This window comes from Annulohypoxylon truncatum (assembly GCF_022578515.1).
Source record: "Annulohypoxylon truncatum strain CBS 140777 unplaced genomic scaffold F4807scaffold_11, whole genome shotgun sequence".
In the NCBI taxonomy this organism is placed as follows: Eukaryota; Fungi; Ascomycota; class Sordariomycetes; order Xylariales; family Hypoxylaceae; genus Annulohypoxylon; species Annulohypoxylon truncatum.
Window position 1 is genome coordinate 192,976 of NW_025953797.1, and position 22,802 is coordinate 215,777.

The 22,802-nt window shown below is 48.1% G+C and overlaps 7 protein-coding genes across 7 annotated transcripts; 6 read left to right on the top strand and 1 right to left on the bottom strand.

Moving 5' to 3' along the window:
- Positions 1–443: 443 nt before the first annotated feature.
- On the top strand, positions 444–1,622 carry F4807DRAFT_41398 (uncharacterized protein). Its single transcript, XM_047996928.1, has 2 exons — positions 444–950; positions 1,006–1,622. The coding sequence occupies exons 1-2, from the start codon at positions 692–694 to the stop codon at positions 1,425–1,427; spliced, it is 681 nt and encodes a 226-aa protein (XP_047855382.1). The 5' UTR covers positions 444–691; the 3' UTR covers positions 1,428–1,622.
- Positions 1,222–2,570, top strand: F4807DRAFT_41407 (uncharacterized protein). The gene has a single exon (XM_047996936.1). The coding sequence runs from the start codon at positions 1,476–1,478 to the stop codon at positions 2,121–2,123; it is 648 nt and encodes a 215-aa protein (XP_047855383.1). The 5' UTR covers positions 1,222–1,475; the 3' UTR covers positions 2,124–2,570.
- Positions 2,571–4,406: 1,836 nt separating this feature from the next.
- Positions 4,407–6,310, top strand: F4807DRAFT_466759 (FAD/NAD(P)-binding domain-containing protein; the record flags this gene model as incomplete). The annotated part of the gene is made up of 2 exons (XM_048002420.1): positions 4,407–4,449; positions 4,505–6,310. 2 exons carry the CDS (start codon positions 4,407–4,409, stop codon positions 5,863–5,865), a joined length of 1,404 nt encoding a protein of 467 aa, XP_047855384.1. The 3' UTR covers positions 5,866–6,310.
- Positions 6,159–6,908, bottom strand: F4807DRAFT_41420 (uncharacterized protein). Its single transcript, XM_047996949.1, has one exon. It carries the CDS (start codon positions 6,739–6,741, stop codon positions 6,394–6,396), a length of 348 nt encoding a protein of 115 aa, XP_047855385.1. The 5' UTR covers positions 6,742–6,908; the 3' UTR covers positions 6,159–6,393.
- Positions 6,909–7,790: 882 nt separating this feature from the next.
- Positions 7,791–9,535, top strand: F4807DRAFT_41483 (dihydrofolate reductase). Its single transcript, XM_047996994.1, has one exon. The coding sequence runs from the start codon at positions 7,970–7,972 to the stop codon at positions 8,909–8,911; it is 942 nt and encodes a 313-aa protein (XP_047855386.1). The 5' UTR covers positions 7,791–7,969; the 3' UTR covers positions 8,912–9,535.
- A 4,797-nt stretch (positions 9,536–14,332) lies between these two features.
- Positions 14,333–16,019, top strand: F4807DRAFT_41704 (dihydrodipicolinate synthetase). Its single transcript, XM_047997193.1, has 4 exons — positions 14,333–14,814; positions 14,874–15,139; positions 15,201–15,479; positions 15,547–16,019. Exons 1-4 carry the CDS (start codon positions 14,676–14,678, stop codon positions 15,814–15,816), a joined length of 954 nt encoding a protein of 317 aa, XP_047855387.1. The 5' UTR covers positions 14,333–14,675; the 3' UTR covers positions 15,817–16,019.
- A 325-nt stretch (positions 16,020–16,344) lies between these two features.
- F4807DRAFT_451100 (fungal-specific transcription factor domain-containing protein) lies at positions 16,345–18,328 on the top strand (the record flags this gene model as incomplete). The annotated part of the gene is made up of 3 exons (XM_048000206.1): positions 16,345–16,433; positions 16,540–16,873; positions 17,045–18,328. 3 exons carry the CDS (start codon positions 16,345–16,347, stop codon positions 18,326–18,328), a joined length of 1,707 nt encoding a protein of 568 aa, XP_047855388.1.
- Between the last annotated feature and the right edge of the window lie 4,474 nt (positions 18,329–22,802).

The following is a 22,802-nucleotide window of genomic DNA, read 5'->3' on the forward strand; positions in this document are numbered from 1 at the left end:
AGCTGTAGCTAGGTAGGTAAGGGAAGGTTTAAGACGAACATGAACATATGGGATATATTGGAACATCTCTGTATTATTTGTTAAACTATACATAGCATGGCGTATGAGGAGAATGAATGTACGTGGCATCGGGGAAATTAGTGATTGTCATGGTTTCTGCATGGTGTTTGTGTGTATGCATTTTCGTAGTTTCCCAAGCGTTACCTACATGATTAAATTCCTCTAAAGCGACAAAGCTATAACCTGTTCGCTAGTGCTACGTATGTAACAATTACTTAAGAATGTAGTTCTATTAAAGTTGCTCGGACTTTGAGTTTAGTCTCTCTGGAGAAGCGACGCCGTGACGTTGCTAATTCGAGCTAGTAAACTTCCTTGTGGTTCCCATTATCCGTAACTTAAATATAACAGATATTACGAAGGATTGAATTATTGTCGTAGTTTCCTCTATTCTCATTGATATGGTTTCACATGCCAAGCGAAACCGCGACTAAGACCTTATGACATCATGATGTTCTACATACATGGTAAGAGTTAGGGAAACAATTACATTCTTAAGTTCACCTCTTTATTTCTCACAACAACAATCTTCCGACCTATATACACCCAGTTCTGTGTGCCAGCAACTTAATTCAACTAAGGAACTCGAGAACTCAAGAGACTGTAACAATTGTCAGAAAACGAATCACCCAAAATGGATAATCCCGAAGCACAGGTTGAACGTGTTATCCGCGCCCTAACGGTACAGTCCCGTCAAGACCAAGCTGATGCTCTAGAGGAGTATTTCCTACCCGATGCCTACTTCATCCACCCTTTTTGCCGTGTTCCGTCCTTTGGTGATCGCAAAATCCCTTTGATCAATCAGACCATAAACTCCCGCTGGTTCATATTCTTCATCTATCAATGGTATCGTATCTTGAGTCCGGATATCAAGCTTACCATCGATTCGGCTAGTAAGATCACGTTGTAACCAATATATATAATTGGTCTAGTAACTAAATCTCTTAGGCTTTGACAAAAAGAATGACCTTCTATACTGTTCAATTCGCCAGAAATTCACGCTATGGTTCGTGCCGTTCTCGCTATGGCAGGCCAACGTAAGACTAGTGACGGTTTTAGAGCTGAAACGGAAACCTACCGACCGCAACAACAGACCTATCCTAAATGGAAGACCGAGTCCCGATATCGACGACCTATCGCTCTCCTACCAGCCGAACAAGCTTTACTTCATAAAGGGCCAGGAGGACCACTACCAAGTGGAAGACTTTCTCAAGTTCATTGCACCTTGGGGTGCCTCCCTGTTGTGGTTTTCATGGCAACTCTTTGCAACTTTTATCTGCGCGGCTGGCGTTTTGCTCCTCCGAAAACCTATCGTCGTCCTCAGGGAACGTGTACTCGGACTAGACAGCAGAGCCATAAAGAAGGAGTAGGGTGCTTCGAAGCTAGTTGCTCGCCTAGTCCCGGAGAAGATCAAGGAAATGGAGTTTAAAGAAGCAGGTGTACGTGTTGCAAGATCGTGCGGTCGAAAAGTGGGAAAAGTATTGGTCGAGTTCATTCTGCTATCGTATAATGACAACAATGAGACCAATTCGAGAGACCGGGAATTCACCTTTGCGCATAGGAGTGTGACGCCCCAATCCTCGCCATTATGGGAATTAGATGGGCGGCAACTTCGGGAGATTATCGAAGTAAATAAGAATCCCGACGAGAAAGACAATGTGTGCCTGGATTTAGCACGAAAAATAGATAATCGACTCTACGACATCGCCAAGCAGGAATTTATTCCTCGCCCATCGAGCCCAACCTTGGATATGCCGCCTCAAGATTTTCGGCCATGTTGTAGGGTGCTGGATTTCCCGGACGAGGAAGAGTTAGTATTGCCCGAGAGTGCCATGGGCAACAGCAGACAAATTGAGCTGGGACCTGGGATGGGAACTGTCCGGGTTGATAAGTTGTTCAAATACGAAGAATCATTGGAATCAGATCCAAGTGACATTGATGAGGACGACGGCGAGTACATGGCTACGCAACCGAAAGATGATGATGAAGGCAAGGACAAGGATGTTAAACCGACAGAGAACGATTCGGCGAAGCGGGTACCTGACATCGTGATCACACAAGCCTGAACTGTTGATCCGATACAAGTCTCAATGCGGCTCGATAGATTACTACGGCCATAACGGGGACACTTGTTAACGGGTGACCTCCGTCCTTTCCTAGTTTACTAGGTGGATTCATGCGGGTTATCATTGTTACGTTTGGATTTATGTCTCTAGCCTCTTACAACTATTCTATCGAGAGGGCTAGAACTTGTAAGGGTATACGATATACGTAACTCATAATGGTTTTTGTTGGATGGGCTGATTGTCTTAGAAAACTTGTTTACCATGCTTTTATCTAGGTAGGTATGTGGCGCCGAAGTAGGATTTGCATTCGGCGCCTTCTGTATCACAACATTGTCTACTGTTTCCCGAAGACAAGGAATGAATCGGAGCTAGTATATTGGTAATTACCTACCATACCGGGAACCCCCGCTATCGGACAATGATTTACCTTCCGCGAAAACCATAGCCCATTATCACTATAATGCTTTCATTTGACTATAATTGTCAAGTAAACAATCATTGGTAGGTGTGAACAATCATTGGAAGGTTCAAACAATCATTGGAAGGTCAAAACATCCATTGGAAGGTGTATTTAGGTGGGTCTCTTATTCCTCGTCCCCGTCCCTGCTATTATTAGCAGGGACGGAGACGAGGCCTACGAGTCTACAGGTCTACAGGTCTACAGGTCTACAGGTCTACAGGTCTACAGGCTACAATTTTACAGGTTTGCAGTCCTACTAGTCTAAAGGTCTACAGGTCTACAGTTCTACAGGTCTACTGGTCTACTGATCTACGGTCCTACTAGTCAACAGATCTAAAGTCCTACAGGTCTACGCGTGTACACGTTTACTGCACCCTACTACTGATCTCTACAGATCTATTGGCGTTAGTATCAGGATGACCTAGTATATCAGGATTAGTAAAAAATATAAAGTATTATGCGAATGGATGGTGTATATGTAGGAGGTAAGTGTATATGTATGTGTGTGTGTGTGTGGGAAGAAAAAAAAATTCCAAGTTTTTTATGTGTAGTAGATGATGTGTGTGAGAAAGGAAAAAAAATCCTAAATTTTTTTGCAAGTGTTGACTTTAGTGTTGTTACTATTGTTATTATTGTTATTGTTGTAGGTAGGAGGGGCTAAAGGGAACGGATAAGAGGGGCAAGTAAGAGGGGGCAGGTAATACTAAAAATACTAAAACCTTAGAAATTTTAGAAATTTTATAAAAGTTCAAAAGTTATGAGGTAGTAGGTGGGTTGTAGGGGGACTATAATCTATCGTCGGCCTTATTGTCGCATAAACCACCTGGCTAACAGCCTTAGGAGCCTAGCCTAGCAGCCACCTGCCAGCTGTCAATGCGAGTAATAATTCTTATATTGCCAATGATTGTTTAGTTTCCAATGATTGTTCGAATTTCTTAAGGTATATCAATAATTGTTTAACTTTCAAATCATTGTTAGGCTACGTATTTTCCCGCTATGGTACCTACTTATCCCGAAACCATGAAGTCATGAATGAGTTATGACTGATATATTCCAATAGTATTTCTCTCTTGCGGTATGGATTAAGGATAATACTAATCGTACAATGACTACGATTCGAGTCGTGATGATATAATATTGAAAGAAAAAGAGACGAGTGGTCATGTCCGGAGTTTAAATCGTCCACCGCAGTTTCACACGAGCATCACGTACGTCACTAACATCACACAGAGCCACGCGTACGAATGAAGAGAGGCCCACAGGTATCTGTGCTACTAGGTACTCTTATAAGACGAAGGAAAGGACGAACGAGTACAGTTGCACATAGGCGAAATAATTATCCTACTACCGTATACTACCCTGTCTTCCGACTGAGCTAATGCCGATGGACTATGGCGGTACGGAGTGCTTGGAAAGAACCCCCTCATTAGCCGGCAATCAATTGGCCCCACTCTGTTCGCGAACTAGGATATGCGACGTACATTCTAGGCTTTTCTTATTCCCTCAACCACCCTCGGGATAACTATCTAACTCAAGAAGGGTGATGAGCGGCAGAATGTCTAGGTGGCTTGAAATAGCACACGGGTAATGGCCCTGTCCAAGGAGCCGCTCTTCGTTACCTAGAATGTGCCAGCCGCTTTCCACGTCGTCCTCATTCGTTGCGATATATCAAATATATCAAACATACCACCCAACATCTCAACTGGCCTGACGACACTCGGCACACTTTGCTGTTACACCACAAACACTTTTCGGCTTTTCGACGTTTTGAATATACTCAATTTTGGTCTTGGCCTGGAGTTAGAGCGTTGTAGACTGTTGATATGTCGGACTATAGGGACTTAAGGATATCCGTCATTGGCGCGGGTGAGTTAAACAACACGAAACTAATCGTATAACGACTGATGTCGCCTCACCATAGGTATGGGCGGTCTTGCCTGTGCCCTCGCTTTCGCCAAGAAAGGATTTAAGCACGTCGACGTATACGAGACGGCGTCGAACCTGGGATTCGTCGGCGCGGGTATTCAACTGGCCCCGAACATGGCCCGGGTGTTGGACCGCTGGGGTTGCTGGGACGGCATCTTGGCTGAAGCTACCAACATCAAATCCTCCAGTATCCGCGAAGGATCGTCGAACCACGAGCTCGTTCACGTCGAGATGCCCGACATCGAGGAGAAGTACGGATATCCCCACTGCACTGGACACCGAGCGTCTCTGGCCGGCGGCTTATACGAGGGGTGTAAGAAAGAACCCAACATCACCTTCCATTTCTCGACCTCGCTGGCCGGCGTGAAGTCCTTCGGCCCAGATAAGGTCATATTTACGGCACAGCCGCGCAACGCCGAGGCATACGATGTGGAGACGGACGTCCTTCTGGGTGCAGATGGTATAAAATCCGTCGTGCGAACCGGACTATTGAAGGGCCTAAACATTACGGCCGACGTCGAGGACACGGGCCAAGCCGCGTACCGAATCATGCTGACACGGGAGGAGATGAAGCATGACCCGGATCTCCTTGAGTTGTTAGACTCCGACTGCGCGCTGCGATGGATCGGCGAGAAGCGACATATCGTGGCGTATCCTATAAGCAACAAGACCATCTACAACCTATCGACGTGCCAGCCCGACGTCAACTTCGCCGCAGCGACCAACGCTACGTATACGACACGCGGTAGCAAGCCTGCCATGCTTAAGGTGTATGGTGACTTCCACCCAATTGTCCTCAAGATGCTCAACATGGTCCCGGAGGGTGAGGTGTGCGAGTGGAGGCTACGCTCCCACAAGCCTCTTGATAGCTGGATCCTGGGTTGCGTCGCCCTCGTCGGCGACGCCTGCCATCCTACACTGCCACACCTGAGTCAGGGTGCCGCGATGGCCATCGAAGACGCCGCCGTGCTCGCGGAGGTTGTGAGTTCGGCGCCCGGCGGCGGCGCTGATAAGGAGGCCCTATCTAAGGCGCTTAAAGTCTACGAACTCCTGAGGAAGGAGCGGACGTCGATACTGGTAGATTTAGCGGCCGCGTCGGCGCGGACGTTACACCTGGGCGAGGGCAAGGCGAAGGAGGAGCGAGATAGGCAGTTCAAGGAGGCTAAGAAGGGGGCTCCGATTCCGGATAAGTGGGCCAGCCCCGAGACGCAGCACATGATCTACTCGTACGATTGTGTGGCGGAGGCCCAGGAGAAGTTCGACGAGTTGTACGCTACGCTCGCGGGTGAGACGAATGGTCATACAAATGGGGCGAACGGTTTTACGAATGGGCATGCCGAGGGCGTTACTGCATAGGTTAGGGGACTCTTTTGGATACGATTTAATATATTGTACAAGAGACGAATGTGACATTTAGAATGCATGCAACAAGCAAGCAAGTAGTAATCACGTGGAATTGATTACAGGTAGCTGATTTGACATGATTGTCGGCGTTGGACTACCCACCCATAGTATAGGTAGCAGAATGCCTTGCCTTATAATTACAAAACGACCCAAATGCGCAACGCAATCCCACAACGCCGTGCTCCGGTGTTAAAAGTCCAATATGCATAACGAATGTATCCATGGTGACGGTCATCCTTGTCCGTCGAAAATGCGACTCGTCGAGTCGCCCGCCTCTCGAGCTCGTGGTGTAGTAGTCGCGAGACAAAGACATTACTTCTTTTTCTTCTCTTTCTTCTCTTTCTTTCTTTCTCCTGAGCTTCAAATCAATCGCGTGTCCTCTGCTCTTTCTCGTAGGCAGTACACATTATCCTATCCCTTCACCACCATCCACCTATTCAGGGTATCGAAACACCGTTACCTCAGAAACCCCCCTCTCCCTTAAAACAGACAATCTAGACAGCAGCAGCACGCCAGCGCGCCAAGCAACGCGCCCAGACAGCCGTCGGCCCCCGAGGACTGCTGTTGCGGGTGCTGCTGGTACTGGCCCTGCGGGTACGGCTGCTGCTGCTGGTAGTAACCCCCCTGCGGCGGCGGCGGCCCGTAGTAGCCCCCCGGGTACTGGCCTCCCGGCGGAGGCGGCCCTTGCTGGTAGTACCCCATGTTCGGCGGCGGTCCGTAGCCCTGCTGCGGAGGCGGCTGCTGGGGCGGGTAGCCTTGGTACGCGGCTTGCGGGGCTTGCGGGGGCCGCTCGCCGTAGGCTGGCGGGAGGTCGTCTTTTCCGGACATGGTTGGTGGATGGGATGCGGGTTTGTATGGGCTATGGGCTATGGGCGTATGTGTAGATATGTATGTATGCGCGTGTGTGTGTGAGTGATCCGGAGGGTTGCGGTCCGGGCTATATTTTTGAGGGTGGTGGTTGGTGCTTTAGTAGGAGATCAAGATGTGAACGGAGAAAGGTAGTAGAAGAAGTTTTGGGTTTGTCGAATTAGGTAGGTAGGTCGATCTCGCGTTTACTGATCTGCGATGCGTGCGCGTAAAAGGAGAAGGAGAGGTTATTTGGGCGAAGGCGGGAGAAGGGAAAAGATCTGGGTCGATTCTTTGAGGTAGGTAATACAAATAATGCGCCCTTCGGATAGTCGGCTGCGAACCGGACTGTTGGCGCCGAGGTTTGGCGCCGAGAGGACGTGGTTAAGTTCTGTGGCGGAGCTTCTTAGGACGCGTAGTGTGTCACTGCTTGGCAAGTTGGTGAAGGTAGGTAGGTGGTGCGGAATTGTCTTGGCTAGCAAGAATTGGTAGAAATGATAGTTAGAGGTATGTTATAATCGAGTGATAAGCTAAAGGAATTCAAAAGGGACGATTGTTAAAATATTACGGTTGCGAGTTCTTTGACACTTATGGATCAAACAAATTACGTCGCAAGATTAACTTACGGACAGGGGTACGTGTGACCATTGTACATATGTATGTCTTACAGTAGTTTTACGCCACTTTCCGAAATACGCTTGTGGCTGTGCCCTTACTGTTACGCCTCATTCTTTTGTGGAGGAACAAGTTCAACGACTATTGGTCGAAATGAATCACTAGATACAATTTGGTATTTCTAATTATCAGAAGCTTTATGTACTTACCGTATATTTTTTCCCACATTCATGAGAAACTTAAGTCCATTCACCGACTCTATTTCTGTTATACATATAGACTTAGAAATTCGATGTTGGTTGAAGAACAATAACTTACTATGTACATCCTTATTAGTGCATATAGAGGCCCACATAACTGATCTATGCACCAAAAGGGTAATGAAATGGACCCTACGCGAAAGCTGATTGGTTCCTAGAGAAATGCATAATACGGGGATATTACTTAGCAGCCAACTTCATATCTCTTCATATCGTTCTTCATCCAACTATAGACCACATCTTGAAGTCATAATTGGTCTCTCAAAGATACGGATAGAGAGTTCTAGATTAAGTGAAGTCGTTTTTACAGAAGGATTTTCCGACAACGTATCCCAATGGCTGAGCTTCCATTAATATTTCCGTCACCTGAAAGGGAGACTCTAGAGCCTCATCTTCCACCCCCAGCAACAGGTGTTGAAGATGATATCTCTTCGTCATCCGATTTGCCGTTTGTTACATTGACGTATGCCACTTCGCTCGATTCGGCCCTGTCTCTCGGACCGGGTATCAGGACAGCCCTCTCCGGGCCCCAATCAAAAGCCATGACCCATTATCTTCGCAGCCGCCACGACGCCATCTGCGTTGGAGTTGGCACAGCTATTGCCGATGACCCGGGATTGAACTCCCGTCTCGCATCGGAGTGTCCAGCTTTAGAAACTTCGCCCGATGCTGCTACCGCGGGCGTTGGCGCGCTCTTAGGACTGGCTGGGAAATCCACCGCCGACGACACGCAGCACACCTTCACCAGGCACCATCCAAGGCCAATAGTTATCGATCCGAAATTGCGTTGGGATTTCACTTCTGAGAGCAAGGTTATGCGGCTAGCTCGGACAGGAAAAGGGAAGGCCCCATATATTATCACAGCTGTGCCGCAGCCGCCGGAGAGCAAAAGGAAGTTATTGGAAGATCTCGGCGGGAAGTTTGTAGTCCTAAGTGGTCCTAAAAGCCAGGACTCCGACACGGACTTAAGTAACCGAGGTTTCGATTGGCACACTATCCTCGCTGCTGTGCGAAGCGAGGGATTGCGGAGCATTATGATCGAGGGCGGTGGCGAGGTGATAAATTCGCTCCTTTCACACGGAAATTCGCACCTAGTTGACTCGGTTATCATAACGCTTGCACCGACCTGGCTTGGCCAGGGAAGCGTCTTCGTTTCCCCTCTCCGAAAGACTAGCCCGGACGGTAAGTTGAGCGCTGTAGCTCGGCTTACCAGCACAGTCTGGATGCCTCTTGGAGAAGATGTAGTACTATGCGGAAAACTTTTACCTCAAGAATAAGCCCTTGAGCCACGAATTAGCCTCCATGATAAACACATCATAGGATGATCCACCTAACTAACAGTTTTCTCAAACGATCTTTAATAATTCAATATTGCTCGCCGGACTCGGAGTTGCTCAGCTAATTAGACTCTAGCTATTGTGGATGTCAGTGGGCTGTTACCTACACTTGGGCGTATACCTTAGGTATTTAACATCGCCTATGGGCAACTATTAGTCAACGGGACAACGAAATTTCCCTTGGCAATAATTGGGCACATCTCTATGAACGGCGGGATTTGCTTTTCTAATTAAGATTCTCGAATAATAACTAGCCCAGTGTCTCATCTATTTCGAAATTCACCTATCACCCATCTAGACCACGGTATTGTCAGCAATGATGAAGTGGAAGATACAGGAATGCAGTTAATGGGTGCTTTATGGGGGCATGAATACCATGCTATCTATTCAAATTACTAGCGGTTTACCGTGACACTTCAGGAACTATCATTTCGCTTCGCCCGTGTTGATACCCAACACTTCCCTTTCTCTATACACGCAAGCCCTCTACAGTTCCAAATTGGCAATTCCATATATTCAGCGGCGTAGTTGATATACCACACGTCGTGGCACCATAGAAACGACGCGGATACTTATCAGCCAGCGGCAATGAACTCTCATCCAAGCCTAGCGAGTCGAGAACCCAAATACCACTACCCACTCACCAGCACATCAATATAATGCGCAATACTACCATCGAGGAAATCTACCAACGTCGTAATGACAGGTTGTATGCCCAAAATCGGATTACGCTTCGTATTCTATATCTATCAGCCTTATCTCCAAGTTCTATTCATATGACACACTGTCTCGGTCAGACCTGCTAGAGAAACGTCTATAGTACTAAGACATACATGGTCCATTTACTTCCTGGTATCATCCCATATAGAACTAAGGAGAGGCGAATTTGATTCGGTTTTGACTTCTTGGTATGTCAAGGTTGACATGAGGTGGAACCGACGAGCGAGGGAAGAACGACGTTGCGGAAGGCGATCTAAACTCCTCACCTAGAGAACGCGGTAAACATATAGTCAGAACCTTTCATCTATTCCGCTCGGTGGCTGGCTGCCAACAGGTCTTCCACTATCTCTCCTAGGCCAAATTCAATCCTAGCTACTACTCCTCTAACAGACCAGACCTATGGCAAAGGTCAACACTTCGAATATCTACTTGAGGTGCCATAAACTTCCTATGGTTCGACGCTTTCCATGCTATTATTCCTTCTCTTTACTAAATTGAACGCCACTTCTCAACCCATCATAACGATATATTATCATATAACTGCCCTACAATCAACGAGCCCATCAGCGGAAATCTGTGAGACAAGTCAAACTGTGTTCGTACAGTTTGGAGGGGTTCGCTTAGCTATACCGAATGTCCAACTATACGTGTTGTATGATTACGTCTTTTAACATTGTGTTTTACCGGATTATCTCGTATGGTCTCTTACAAGATTCATAGGGTTGGCACAGAGTCGCTTACCTACCTAGGTAGGTACGGTAGCCTCTGGCTTAGAATAGTCCCTAGTCTAATAGGGATATGAAATTGATGCTTAGGCATGATATAGACTCGCCGAGAACGACATGATCACAGGCAGACAGCTAGAAGACTAGCGAAATAACCGAGTGTTTATCCTTTCTAATCTAGACGATGGCTGTTACTGTATAACAAGAACTGGATAGCTAGAGACCTCAAAGAGGCTATGCGGGTATTGTTTCTTGACATAGAAGTCGATTCAGCGGAATTTGATAACCCCTATTGCAATTGAAAGCTCGGCATCCATTCATTCTACGATATTATAAACTCCCCGAAAACGAGATTCTGTGGCAGAGAGAATGAAATAGCCTGGTATATCTTCTAGTATATCTTTACCTTTCTGAAGACTCAATGATTCATCTTGAAGCCACTATCATACTTCCCAAGGCTATAGAATTAGTCTACGTATGGAGTCTACAGTAGAGGTTACGAAAATATTAGTCGAGTAAGAGAAACTACAGTTAATCACTTAGAAGCTAGATCGCTCCTAAAACTATCTGAACCTAGTAGGGTTAATAGAATTGGCATCTCTATGTGAATAACATAAGTACTCTAGGTACTAGGGAGGTATATACCTGCCACCTAGATACACAACCTAGCCCCCTCAACCTCCTATTTTCCGTATCCCCCTAATACTAACGAATAAGACTGAGAGCCTGATGCTCACTCTCCTTTAGAGGATTTGTAAAATTCTGTAATTAATTACTGATCACCAATTTCCTCATGATGTCTGTAAGCCCAATGTCATACAGCATGGGCACACATCAATGGATGGCGCCGAAGGCCAACCGACGATCATGAACTTACTGAAGCACGTCGCCGATCCTAACGTCATGATTAACGCCGGGATATCTTCAGTGAGTCAAGCCGTCGCCCACGGCTGATTCCGAGGGTACCTTGCAAGCTCTCCTGATCACTCCGCGATACGCGCTCTCGGTTATTCGATTATAGACAAGGTAGGCATTATAGCTCGAGTATACAGTACTATGCCATCTATCGTTGGTTCGAGCTGCGTGCGTCCTGTCAGCCGTGAATCATGACGTCCCAAAGCGTCCACCCGCGTCCTTCCTCTGGGCTCCTCTCGATCCCCAAAATCGGACAACTTAGGGCGGTAAGGGAACGGAGCCCTCCCCCCAAACCCCACCGGCAACCACTGAGCTACCTGCGCGCAACGGTCGAGCCGCAGGTATCGACGCCCTATCAAGCATCGCCATTGGCTCCGCCATTGCATATAGGAAAGTAGCAGCGGACCAGGAGGTCCCCCTGGCGTTCCCTTTCACTATCAGCCTTATGGGTCTGAGGCCTCCCGTACCGTCCTTTGGGGAGGGAAGGGAGGACAAGGGGGAACAAAGTCGGCACATGTGCCTCGTACCCAAGAAACCTAAGCGAAGCAAATCTTGCGAGTACGAAGGAAGGAAAGAAGATAAATCGACCGCAGGTGATGCAGGGTCCAGAACCCACCCCGCCGGCGAACGGATTCGTGACAAGGGGGGCAAGACCGCACAACCGACGCCCACTGCTGGCTGCTAGCTGCTGATGCTGCATCCTTCGACGAAGGTATACGCCCCCGTTCCAGAAAACGGGAGAAATCTGCGCACGTATATACGTACATACATACGTAAATACATACCTAAGTACATGACCTTACCTATCCAGACTAGGTATATGAGATGCTAGGCAGGCAGGGCAAAAAGGCACGCAGCAGCAACCGCGTAGCACGGTCGTATGATCAACGCCGCCCCGTCACTTACGCAATCTCGCGCGGGCATGGGGGGAGAAATGAGGATGAGATATTGCCTTCTGGGAAAACAGGAAAAAAGGGGGGCGCGTGCCCTCTCCGATTACCTAGGTAGGACGGGATAGGTGAAAGCAATGGGCAAAAATGCGACGTCGTAGGGTAAGGGGGGTCGCATAAAGAAGATTCGCGAGGGGTCAACGCGCATTGGGCTATTGTTTTGCGGGACGACACTGGGAACTGGGGACTGGGTAAATCTGGAATCTGGGCTTTGAACATCTTTTTTTCGGCCCGGTCCAGTAAACGGGGTCGCGCAGCAATAGCAGCGAGCAGCGAGCAGCAGCAGGCTTTCGCCTGCGTCGGAGGACGTGCGCTAGCGCTCATCCCATCCTTCTCAACCCATGCAGATCAGACTCGTCAGGCTCGGGAGCTGTCGCCCTCTCACCGCGGGATTGCTAGTCTGCGGTGCGTGGAAGGGGTGGGAGCGAGTGGAAAAAGAAAGAGGGCGACCCTTCGGACGGGATCCAGACTGTCGGTTTTGCATATCTTAGTAAGGTCGCTTTTCGAGTGTAACATTGGCATTTCGATATCCAGTTAAGACCCGCGGTCCGATCCTTAATCGCTCGGATATTGGATCGACGGGGGAAAACGACAGAAAAGTGAGTCGAGAGAAATAAGAAAAAAAACTGACGAAAAGTATACATGTCGTTGTATACCTCTTCCCATTGCTACCCAGTGAACCTATCCCCATGACGATCATTCAGTCTAGAACTTCCCAAGATACGAGGTCAAATCTATACCGAATTGGGATGTGATGAAGTGCATTGGATACCTAGGTATAGTGATAGGACATCGCGGTGATCGAAAATTGGTCTTCCACCAAGATAATTGTCCTTGGTATAAAATAATAGGTCAGTAAGAAATATGACTTATAATCTATATCTAAGTCAGGTACACACTATGGCTCGGGCCCTCCCTTAGCCCGTCGTCCTATAGGAGTCGGATAGATGGACGTCATCCAATAGACCGGAATATCTTCCCGTATGTAGCTTACTAGTGCTACAAGTCCGTGTTCCCAAGCATGCATCCGGCACGAATTGTGTACAGCCCTGTGATCATTAATCGCGCTTTGGTATTTCTTACTCACATGGCGGTTGACCAATCCGTACTCTTCCGCCCTATGGCGTAGCTCCCACGCCCACCATGAGGGACGACCAATTTAGTCAGCTTATATAAGGTGTGCGTCTCGACGTCGACCAACCGCATTCGCTCCACACCACCAGCAAGTTAGTTAATGTACGTAAGGCTTGCCCTATCCGCTGCGGGAATGCAATGCGGTGCTAGCGCTGCCGGCTGCACGTATGAGGTCCCCATTCGGGAATAAGTAGATGACTGCTTCAAGACACTTTGAAATCATGAAGTTGCTGACATGTGAGGAGGCTGCATTCTCACTCGTTCTCGGCCTTAAGTAGAGCCTATGTAGATACAAAGTATCATGAACATAGAGCCCGTACAATATTAGAAGAGATCATATCATGCCCCGTAAGCACATTGGCCTAAACGGGAAAGTCTAAGTTATTGAGACGAATATTGCTGCTATATCATGATATTTGCTATAGGTCCGAATTTGGCAGATATAGTGTTTTCATGAATTCGTGAATCGGTAACTATTTCCTTCGTTAGATAGGTAGTTAACTTATGTATGATGGGGAATAATACTGATGAAATGTTTCCAGATTTTTCAAAAACATACCACTGTTTGGACATGGTGTTACCGGTTACCCGGTTCTCGTTGTAAGTGGATTGCTGACACGCACTGTAGCAGGTAAGTAGAGACGATGCCGAGATATTACCAGGACCCTACCTAATCTACCTACCTAGGTAGGGTGAGGAGGGTCGAATTTCTCTCGATCATCTCCGCCCCTTAAACTGCTAAAAATGATATCCTGAACCCCCAACGATACTATTATTCCAAAAAAAAAAAAAAAAAAAAAAACCCTATGAAAAGTTTAGTATGATGCGAAATGTGAAATCGGATTGAGAATGAACACTATGGTTATTAGGCGACAAGGACCCATCTCTTAGCAAATCGGCATCCTGCCTCGCTTCCCCAGTGTGTCGGTAACGCTAACGGGGGTGCCACTCGCCAAGGTCGTCGCCTTCACCCTCAAACCCCCACAAAACCGATAGATCTCGTAGAAAACACGCCACGATGTGCATTAAAACACGATTCCGGGTCATAGATTAACGAGATGAGGCTTGTGTGATGTCGCCTCCCCGCAGATACGGTGGATCTGGCGTCCCAGCCGTCGCGAAGCGGCTGGGTACAAAATACCTTTGTTCCTAGCTTTCTCGTGACTCGAAAAAACAGTAGACTCTGCACTTTCCCGCAATTATCGCGTGTATTTTCTCTTTCTTTGCAATATCGAACAAAAGTTGTGGAATCGTAAGATCATGCCGGCGTCACGCCCATTTCCTCCGGGTATTCATCCGCCCAGCCTGACGTGGTTTAAAAACGATGCGCGTCAAGAAATCGATTGGGATTTGCAGAGGAAACATGTTTCTTTTCTCGTCAAATCCGGGGTCCATGGAAGTAGGTGTCTCGACGGCAAACAGTTTTTGAGAGCAAGTCTGTTGATATGAAGACGGCAGTCGTCCTAGCAGGTACTAATGGCGAGGCCGTCACCATGACGAGAGACGAGAAGATCCAACTCATAAGTTTGGCGAAAGAGGTAGCAGCAGAGGCCGGCCGGCCAGACCTACCGATTACGGTCGGAAGTACCGGGCAGAGCACGAAAGACGTTATAGCCGACGTAGAAGCAGCCCATAAAGTCGGAGCCGATTTCACATTGGTGCTATGCCCGAGTTACTTTCACTTCGCGATGAACGAAGACGCAATCACCGGCTTCTTTACAGAGGTAGCAAGACCCCTCGATATTACACCGGTTGGACGTTCGATATGCTGACGAGGGGAAACAGCTTGCCGATGCGAGTCCAATACCGATCCTCATTTACAACTTTCCCGGGGTTGCCGCCGGTATAGACGTAAATTCGGAGATGCTGGCCAAACTCGGGGCTCACCCCAACATCGTAGGGGTCAAGCTGACTTGTGGAGGTATCGCAAAGGTAGCCAGGATCAAGGCCCAATACGAACCTAGCGAGTTTGCCGCCATAGCGGGTCAGAGCGATTGGCTCATCCCCGCAATGACGGTGGGTTCAATTGGCTCCGTGACTGGAGTTGCCAATCTATACCCTAAAGTGAGTCCCCAACGCGACAACAAGTATTTCTTTACTTGAAGTTCGAAACGTTACTAAGCAGCGTTAGGCTTGCGTGCAACTATTCGATCTATACAACCAAGGAAAACTCGGTGAAGCTGCTGAAGCTCAGATCAAGCTGGCTGGGGTTGAATGGGGTTTCGGAAAGGGCGGGATCAACGGGACTAAATGGGTCGTCGCTAAATATCTGGGATATCCGGAAGCTAGTTGCCACTGCCGGCGGCCTTACCCCGAATTTGACGACCCCAAAAAACAAAGCTGGATCACTGAGATAGTAAGGCCTTTGGAAAGCGTCGAGGCGAGTTTGGTGAATCCATAGGTAGGTATATATATAGTGGTCTGTAAATAAAGTCAACCGTCGAACACTTCTGAACGTAGATTATAACTTTCTGTAGCGCCACCGCTCGTTTAATGAATGCTAGGTTGTCTGGCGCTGCAAGTATTCTGTATGTTAGGCTAGATTAGGTATGTATCATGTAAAGCCAGCCAAGAACCTCGCTACGGCTGGCCAGGGGGTATCGAACCGCGGCTCTGGAATTTGGCCTGGAAGTGGTACGATCAGTGGCGCCAAGACTTAATCAATGCACCTCCTACCTGGGCTGCTGGGGTCTCCAGACTCCCAGGCTGCCAGGCTCCCAGACTCCCCAGCTCTAAAGCACATGTGGAGAAAGAGAAGAGGTTGTGGGGATTTGTATACATATTAAAGGCAGGGGAAAGAGACGAAAATGTGGAACACTACCCCGACTTGCCCGACCTCTTTTCATCAAATGCAATATTATCAAATGTCGGACTCGTGTAAGGATGGCCTGGCTTTGAAATCCTCACGCTATGAATTGCAACCTGAAAGATGCAGCAGACGGGCTCACAAACGCCGCAGCAGCCGACTTCTCCTGTCAAGAGGCCAGCCAGATCCAAGAACGGCTGTATGACCTGCAGGTAGGTGTCACACGCGTATTATCTTCGCAGCTTGTCGTCTGTTAATCGCTGTCAGCGGTAGCTTATCAACTGATGATCCCCTGCTAAATAAAACTTGGTTGTATAGGCGTCGCAAAGTGCGCTGTAATGAAATTCGTCCCATCTGTGGCCATTGTTCCCGCTTGAACTTGGAATGTAGATGGAGGCCATCTAATTCAACCCTCTTGGCGAATAGCCCTCGTGGCACCCTACCTACTAATCGAGTGAGGTCTGATGGCAATAATAACCCAAGAACTCTCGAGATTTCAGCACAGCTCTCAACTTCTTCTGCCCAGGAATCGTTTGATGATGTTTTCAATTATGCGAGTTTCATGTGGGATGGATCAGAGATTTGGAAACCCCCAACTTGGGGAAACCAAGACGTCTCCGTGATAGATCAGGCTCTACCAAATGCAACCATGGTACGTCGGCGTCTTTCGAAGCCCTCCTCCCTCAACTTGGGGGAAATGAGGAGGGATGGATAACACTAACTCAAGTAGACTCCGTCGTTCTCTGCAAACCTTTCGCCTCCTATGGGGAATACTTTTGATGTTTCCATATCAAGTAACTCGGATGGATATCCCATTCTGGAGGACAATGTTATTTCATCTAGTATCCCGTCAGGTGACCGGGCGCTGCTGGATTATTTTGTTCAGTCGGTAGTACCTCCGATCATCGCCCAAGTCGAGACCCAGGGCAAGTGGGCGTCTATGCGGCAGACGCTCATATCCATGTCCCGATCGTCGTCAATACTACGCCATGCCATCCTGACCTTTTCCTCGCTTCTCTTATCTAGACAAGGTGAAGGATTAGCAGATACTACACAGAAGCATTATGCAAAAACCGTCGCTGAGCTAACCAGGTATGATGAGGCTGGGCATACACCCCAACAAAGAGACGAAGCTCACAGTCGGGCCTCCATGCTTGCGACTCTTTTCTTTCTTAGTTACACGGACCTCCTCGAAGGAAGAAATGAGCTTCTGCACGCAAATCTCAAAAGAGCCTTTGACATCTACCAATCATCGGATAAGGCACATTTTCGGGCCGTCGAGGTCCGGCTCCTCTCGTGGATCCGGATGATAGATGCCAGGGCAGTATCTGCCGGTGGAGAGGGGCTTTTCCTATCTGAAATCGATGAGAAGCTTTTGACATACGCTTCACCCGGCAGTCTCGAAGGAGGAGAGCTAGGAGTCGGTGACCAACCTGAGACGGACATCGAAGAAGTGCTGTTCGATATCCTGTACCAACCAGGCATCGTGTTCTTCCAGAAAGTGCAGAGCTTTAGCGGAAGAATTGCACATCTAGATCCCTTCCACAGGCGCCGAGGTACGGTGGAAGATGAGACTGAGGTGATGAGTATTGCGGCTGAAATTTCAAAAGATCTCCGCCAATTATATGAAGCCCGACCTCCGCTTATGGATTATGCAGCAGCCGGGCTCCTAGTGGCACCGCACGTCTCGTCAAATCTTGCCCTCACAATCTCCAGGGCGTTTCGGACCTTTTTGTCCAACTACCATGCAAGTAAGATTCATTTACATAGGGTTGCATACAAATCGCTTCCTCTTACAAAAGAGACGATCGAGTCGATCGATACCATTCGCAACCTGGCAAACTTGCTCGTCGATAGGGATTCCCAGGACATGTTACCGGTCAATATGCTCTGGCCGCTATTGATGTGGGGATCCGAGGAGAAGGATGGAGACGAGCGAGCGTGGATCAAATCGCAGATTCTTCGCATGGAGAAAGTTGCAACAAATGCCAGGATTACGAGCCAGGTGCTCGAGGAGGTGCAGAAGCGCCAGGACACATTGAATGCCAGACAGGATATTCGCGAGGTGATGGAGCATGTCTTCAACAGCTGTTGGGCGATCGTCTGAGGAGAACCCCTGCCTACAATCGTCTTATCCGGCCGATGACGTGCAATTAGTCTCCCCTCTTAACATTCTCAGATTCGAGGCTAACAACCCCCCTTACTTAAGAGGCTTAAAAAGCAATTCGCAACGTCGTGAAGGCTCCCACTAGTGCCCCACGTTATTTCCCCGGTCATGCGACTTCGGGTTATTGGGCGTGGGCGCGGGAAGACAAGCTTTGCTAATGCAGACAGTTCGCGGGCTTTTTGTTGGGAACGGCTAAGAGGCCTCCTGGAGACCGGCAAGACATGCTTCTGTCATTTATGACAAGACGATGCCGAACGTCAACAGGACATTCAGCTGATTTTACACTGATGCTAGGTAATATGATATTATGGGTTTCTGCCGACCCTTCGGTTCATGTAACTCAGGCCGGTTCAGTTTGCATTGTGGTTTCACATTATGATATGTGACCGGACTCTCTCGTTGGTCGCGGCTTGCTGCATTACCTTAGCTTTCTCGTTACGAGGTGCGCGTGGCTGCCCAGCTGCAAGGGGGTCTCAGGCGGCACTGGCAGACCTAATTCTTTGTGTAACCCAGTAAGAGCAGTGTCACCGGGAAGACGAGGCTGTTGATAAAGATCTTCTATCCGGTTTCCCATTGAAGCTTGGTGATTGCTTTGGTCGAAAACTATTGCTTTATACTTTCATCAGAACGTGACCGTGACTGTGACTGGGAGAAAAAGGAGACCTCGTAATCACCTTGCCGTTTATCGGCGGATCGAAAAAGTCACTATCCATTGGTAGCAATTTTCACTCACGTTGTAGTGGCCCCAAGTCTTGGTTAAGGTGCTTACTTACCCTTGGGGGTTGGAGAAGGCGGCCCGTGCCTCGCTCTCGGATCGTCCAAATTCAACACGTTTCGAGTTTTTCGGTGAATCGGTGAACGACGCACGGCTCCAAGCTTGGTGAGCTTTGAATTGCTCGAAAAGATGACCAATATTACTAATCTAGCGACGACTAGGCGCTTTTCGAGTACCTCGCTTTCCCTTTACGGATAGTAGAGTAGTCAATATTTGACCTCGGCTGTTCAGCCTATGCCCGAAAGCTCTGTATATTTGGTTCATCAGCACCGCTTATTTTAGTACTATCCAAATAAGGTCTAGAACAAATCGTCATATCTTTGAATTATTTCCAACAGACTGTTACGAAGGGGAGATGATTCGACGAAATCGCTATAAGCGGTCAACCTGCTATGGCAAAGCCCAAGGATCTACCATCTACCTTGGCACCTCGCCGATGTCCACAATGGAGACAGCCCGGATTAAGCGGGATTGCTGAGCCTGTCTCGGGAATCAAGTTGTTTAGTCTTGTTAAGAGCCTCTTCGCCATCCTTTGAACTGCTCACATGATGCTTGGAGCATATCACATCAACAATGCAGCCGAAGCACAACCGACGCCTCTCCAATGCCCTGCGGAAATCTTCCATATACTGAAGACAACAAGATAACCAAGGCAAGACATTGGGGCGCTCGTGTAACGCGGGTGCGAATCCCGGAAGCCCGGCGCCTTGTCGCTGAGGTCTCCGATACCATGCGCCTAACTAAAAATGTCGCAGGTACATACGGCGCGCGACTTGCGGGGAAAGGGGACCATGTAGTGTAATTCGAAGGCGCAGATTTCGATAAGAGAATGCTGGTGCGCATATGGATCTCTAAGCCAAAAAGGTCACTCGCTGTAATAGGTAGTCTGACTACCTGACCAAACTTAACCCCCCAAAAAAGAATTCAATAAGGATTATAATGAAATGGTATGTGCCGATAAACGAACATGCCATTTGCGCCATCAGTAAATCATAGTCGATGCCGATTATGGTTCGCAAATTTCGTGTGTAACCTTGTGTACCTAGGTAGGTAGTTGGGATAGGACAAGAGGTTGGTCACCAAGTATGGACCTCGCATATCGCACACTGCAGCTGCACGGCGGGACGTGTGTAGATCGGATTCAAGTCCCGGCCCGATACACCGTTGCCCAATAATCTTTCCTCGGGTCGCGGCATCAAGGCGATATATTCGTTGACACAACCGCTTCCCCTAATCTCAACCGTGACGGGCTCTAGAGTTGAACAGCCTGCAGGTAGATAACACTTGCAAGGATGCGCGAATGATGCAAAGACATCGACGCCGTCCGTCTCTTTAGTCGCGTAATACAGCCCTCTAAATGGATCTTGGCCTGCAGTCGAAAAGAAAACACAATTAATATAAGCGCCAGCATTGGGATAACTTGACCGGTCAACGGAATAAGCAGCGTGTTGTCGTCGGCGATCTGAAGATCGAGGCTAGACTGCTCAAGCTAAAATTGCGGCTACCGGACAGTGCCAACCGTGTTGTGGAAGGTTACGATCCGATGGCTGTCGAGTAGAGGCGGCATGTGACCATGCTAGTTACAGCCGGGCGTCATTGTTGAAGTTGGAATAGTTGGAATATTGAGTCGTATGCGGTAAGCTGACTAGATGGTTGACCACCTGGATCGCCGTGCCTCACCAGAACAATCGGGGAAGGACAGGTATCGAAAAAAAGAAACGTAGATACCCAACCGCACGTCATGCCTCCGATGTAGGATGATTCATAGAGCAATTCCGGTGAGTCAGTCATACAATAATAGCAATATCCTTGGCTTTACAACGACACATTAACCTGCCGGGAATAATGAAGCCAGGGTGCCACAGGACCTTGGTGATATGCAATTCGAAAGGGGTACGCAACAAAGCGGTCGACTACGATGCGTTATCCAATTCGAGGCCATTCGCCGAAGCTGCCTATTATTGTAGGTATTCGTGTCTAAATACCTTGGTAGGTAGATAATTAGCGGATTACAATTAAATGGAGTGGCATACCTAGCTTGTAAACAGAGCCTCGTAGCTAAGGTAGGTAGGTACCTCTCAGGCTCGAGACTCGCCCGGCAGCGGGAGCTAGCGAGCGGGAGCGCCCGGAATTCACAACATAAGCCGGATGTCGGGAACGGAATAAACCAAGGAGAGCATCAATACGTGGGCCAAACTGGGCATCGCGGCCAGGCACCGCGCATATTTGTCTAACTATGGCGTATAGCAAGCAAGATGCCTTGAATGCAATCTCTCAAATGGCAAGCCGATCAGACGCGGTGAATTTCAGCGAAGATCTGGGCGGGCTTGGTCGACCTGGTTGACGTAGTTAAGCCAGATTACATGCAATCGAGGCCTAAACAGGTTGGGCAAATGAAACTCCCTGTCCATCTGTGGTCGACACTTTGACGCAAGCTGCATCAATACGCATTGGTGTCCCTAAAGATAGAGGCCGCCATCTCTCCCAACTTCGGTGAGTAGTGCTCTTCCGGAGTTAAGTCTCATGATTGGCGACCAGCGATCCCGTGGTAGCCGCGGGCTTGTGCTCCGTACCAATTAGACATGCCGGATCTGGATCTATTCTGTAAAACCCTGAAGGAAACACATACGATTAATCGCTGCGTGAACAGGTAACTAACCTGTAACCTGGTATGCCGGGTTGCTGCATATACCTATGCCATGTACGCTTGCTGTGGCTGAATGATATGACGATAGCATTCCTTGTGGGGAACACCTCGAATCAGCACTACAACCAAATTTGGACAATAGTGGTTGATTTTGCTTTTTTCTGTCATGATGTTTCGTGCCGTACTTAGCTAGTAGGTCACGGAGCTAGGAGATATATACATATGTACATGTAGGCAAACGGATGATGCTGAGAAGTTGGCTTGGTTGGTGATAGCATTAGAGATGTTGACTAGGTAGGTTGTTCAAGTTAGGTTTTGTTTTTAGACATCTTCCGATTAGCAATTGGAGATACTGGAGGACTTTTGGATTTACATTTTACAGATAGGCAACGTCGCATCCAATATATCTCAACAGGAAGGAAGTTACGTCGAACGTCTTGATATACCCATAAACTTTAGATTTTAAAGTTGCCACTTACATAACCACGAAGATTGAGGAAGCGACCCTATGCGGCCAATCCTTAGGTCAGCAACTGCACTTAATTACCTACACCCGCATCCAGGCTCGAACAGGTTTAAGTTAAAGTATCCTACATGAGGGTGCACACAATCGGTACTTCCCCACGTGGCATTTTGGTCGATCTGCACGCCGTATCAATCGGCTGTCAAGTTTCGAATTGTATGTAGGAAGTACTTACTACATACTTTAACTTTTGAACTTTATCGACTTTTGGCGCATTGTTAATTCTTCAATTGTCTTTTTACATCCGGCACCCCTAATTTAACCTACACAACATACGACGTACGCTCTTCAACTATGTGCCTGTAATAATTACCGAATCATATTTGACTCTTGTTTCAGACTTACCATGGTTCCAAGGCTCTGATGTCATTCTTAGAGACCCCATTAATATCATATATGTACGATGGTAATGCCGGATATCGACGACCGCGCGCCAAGCTGGCTAGAACAACGAAGTCGGGGAATAAGG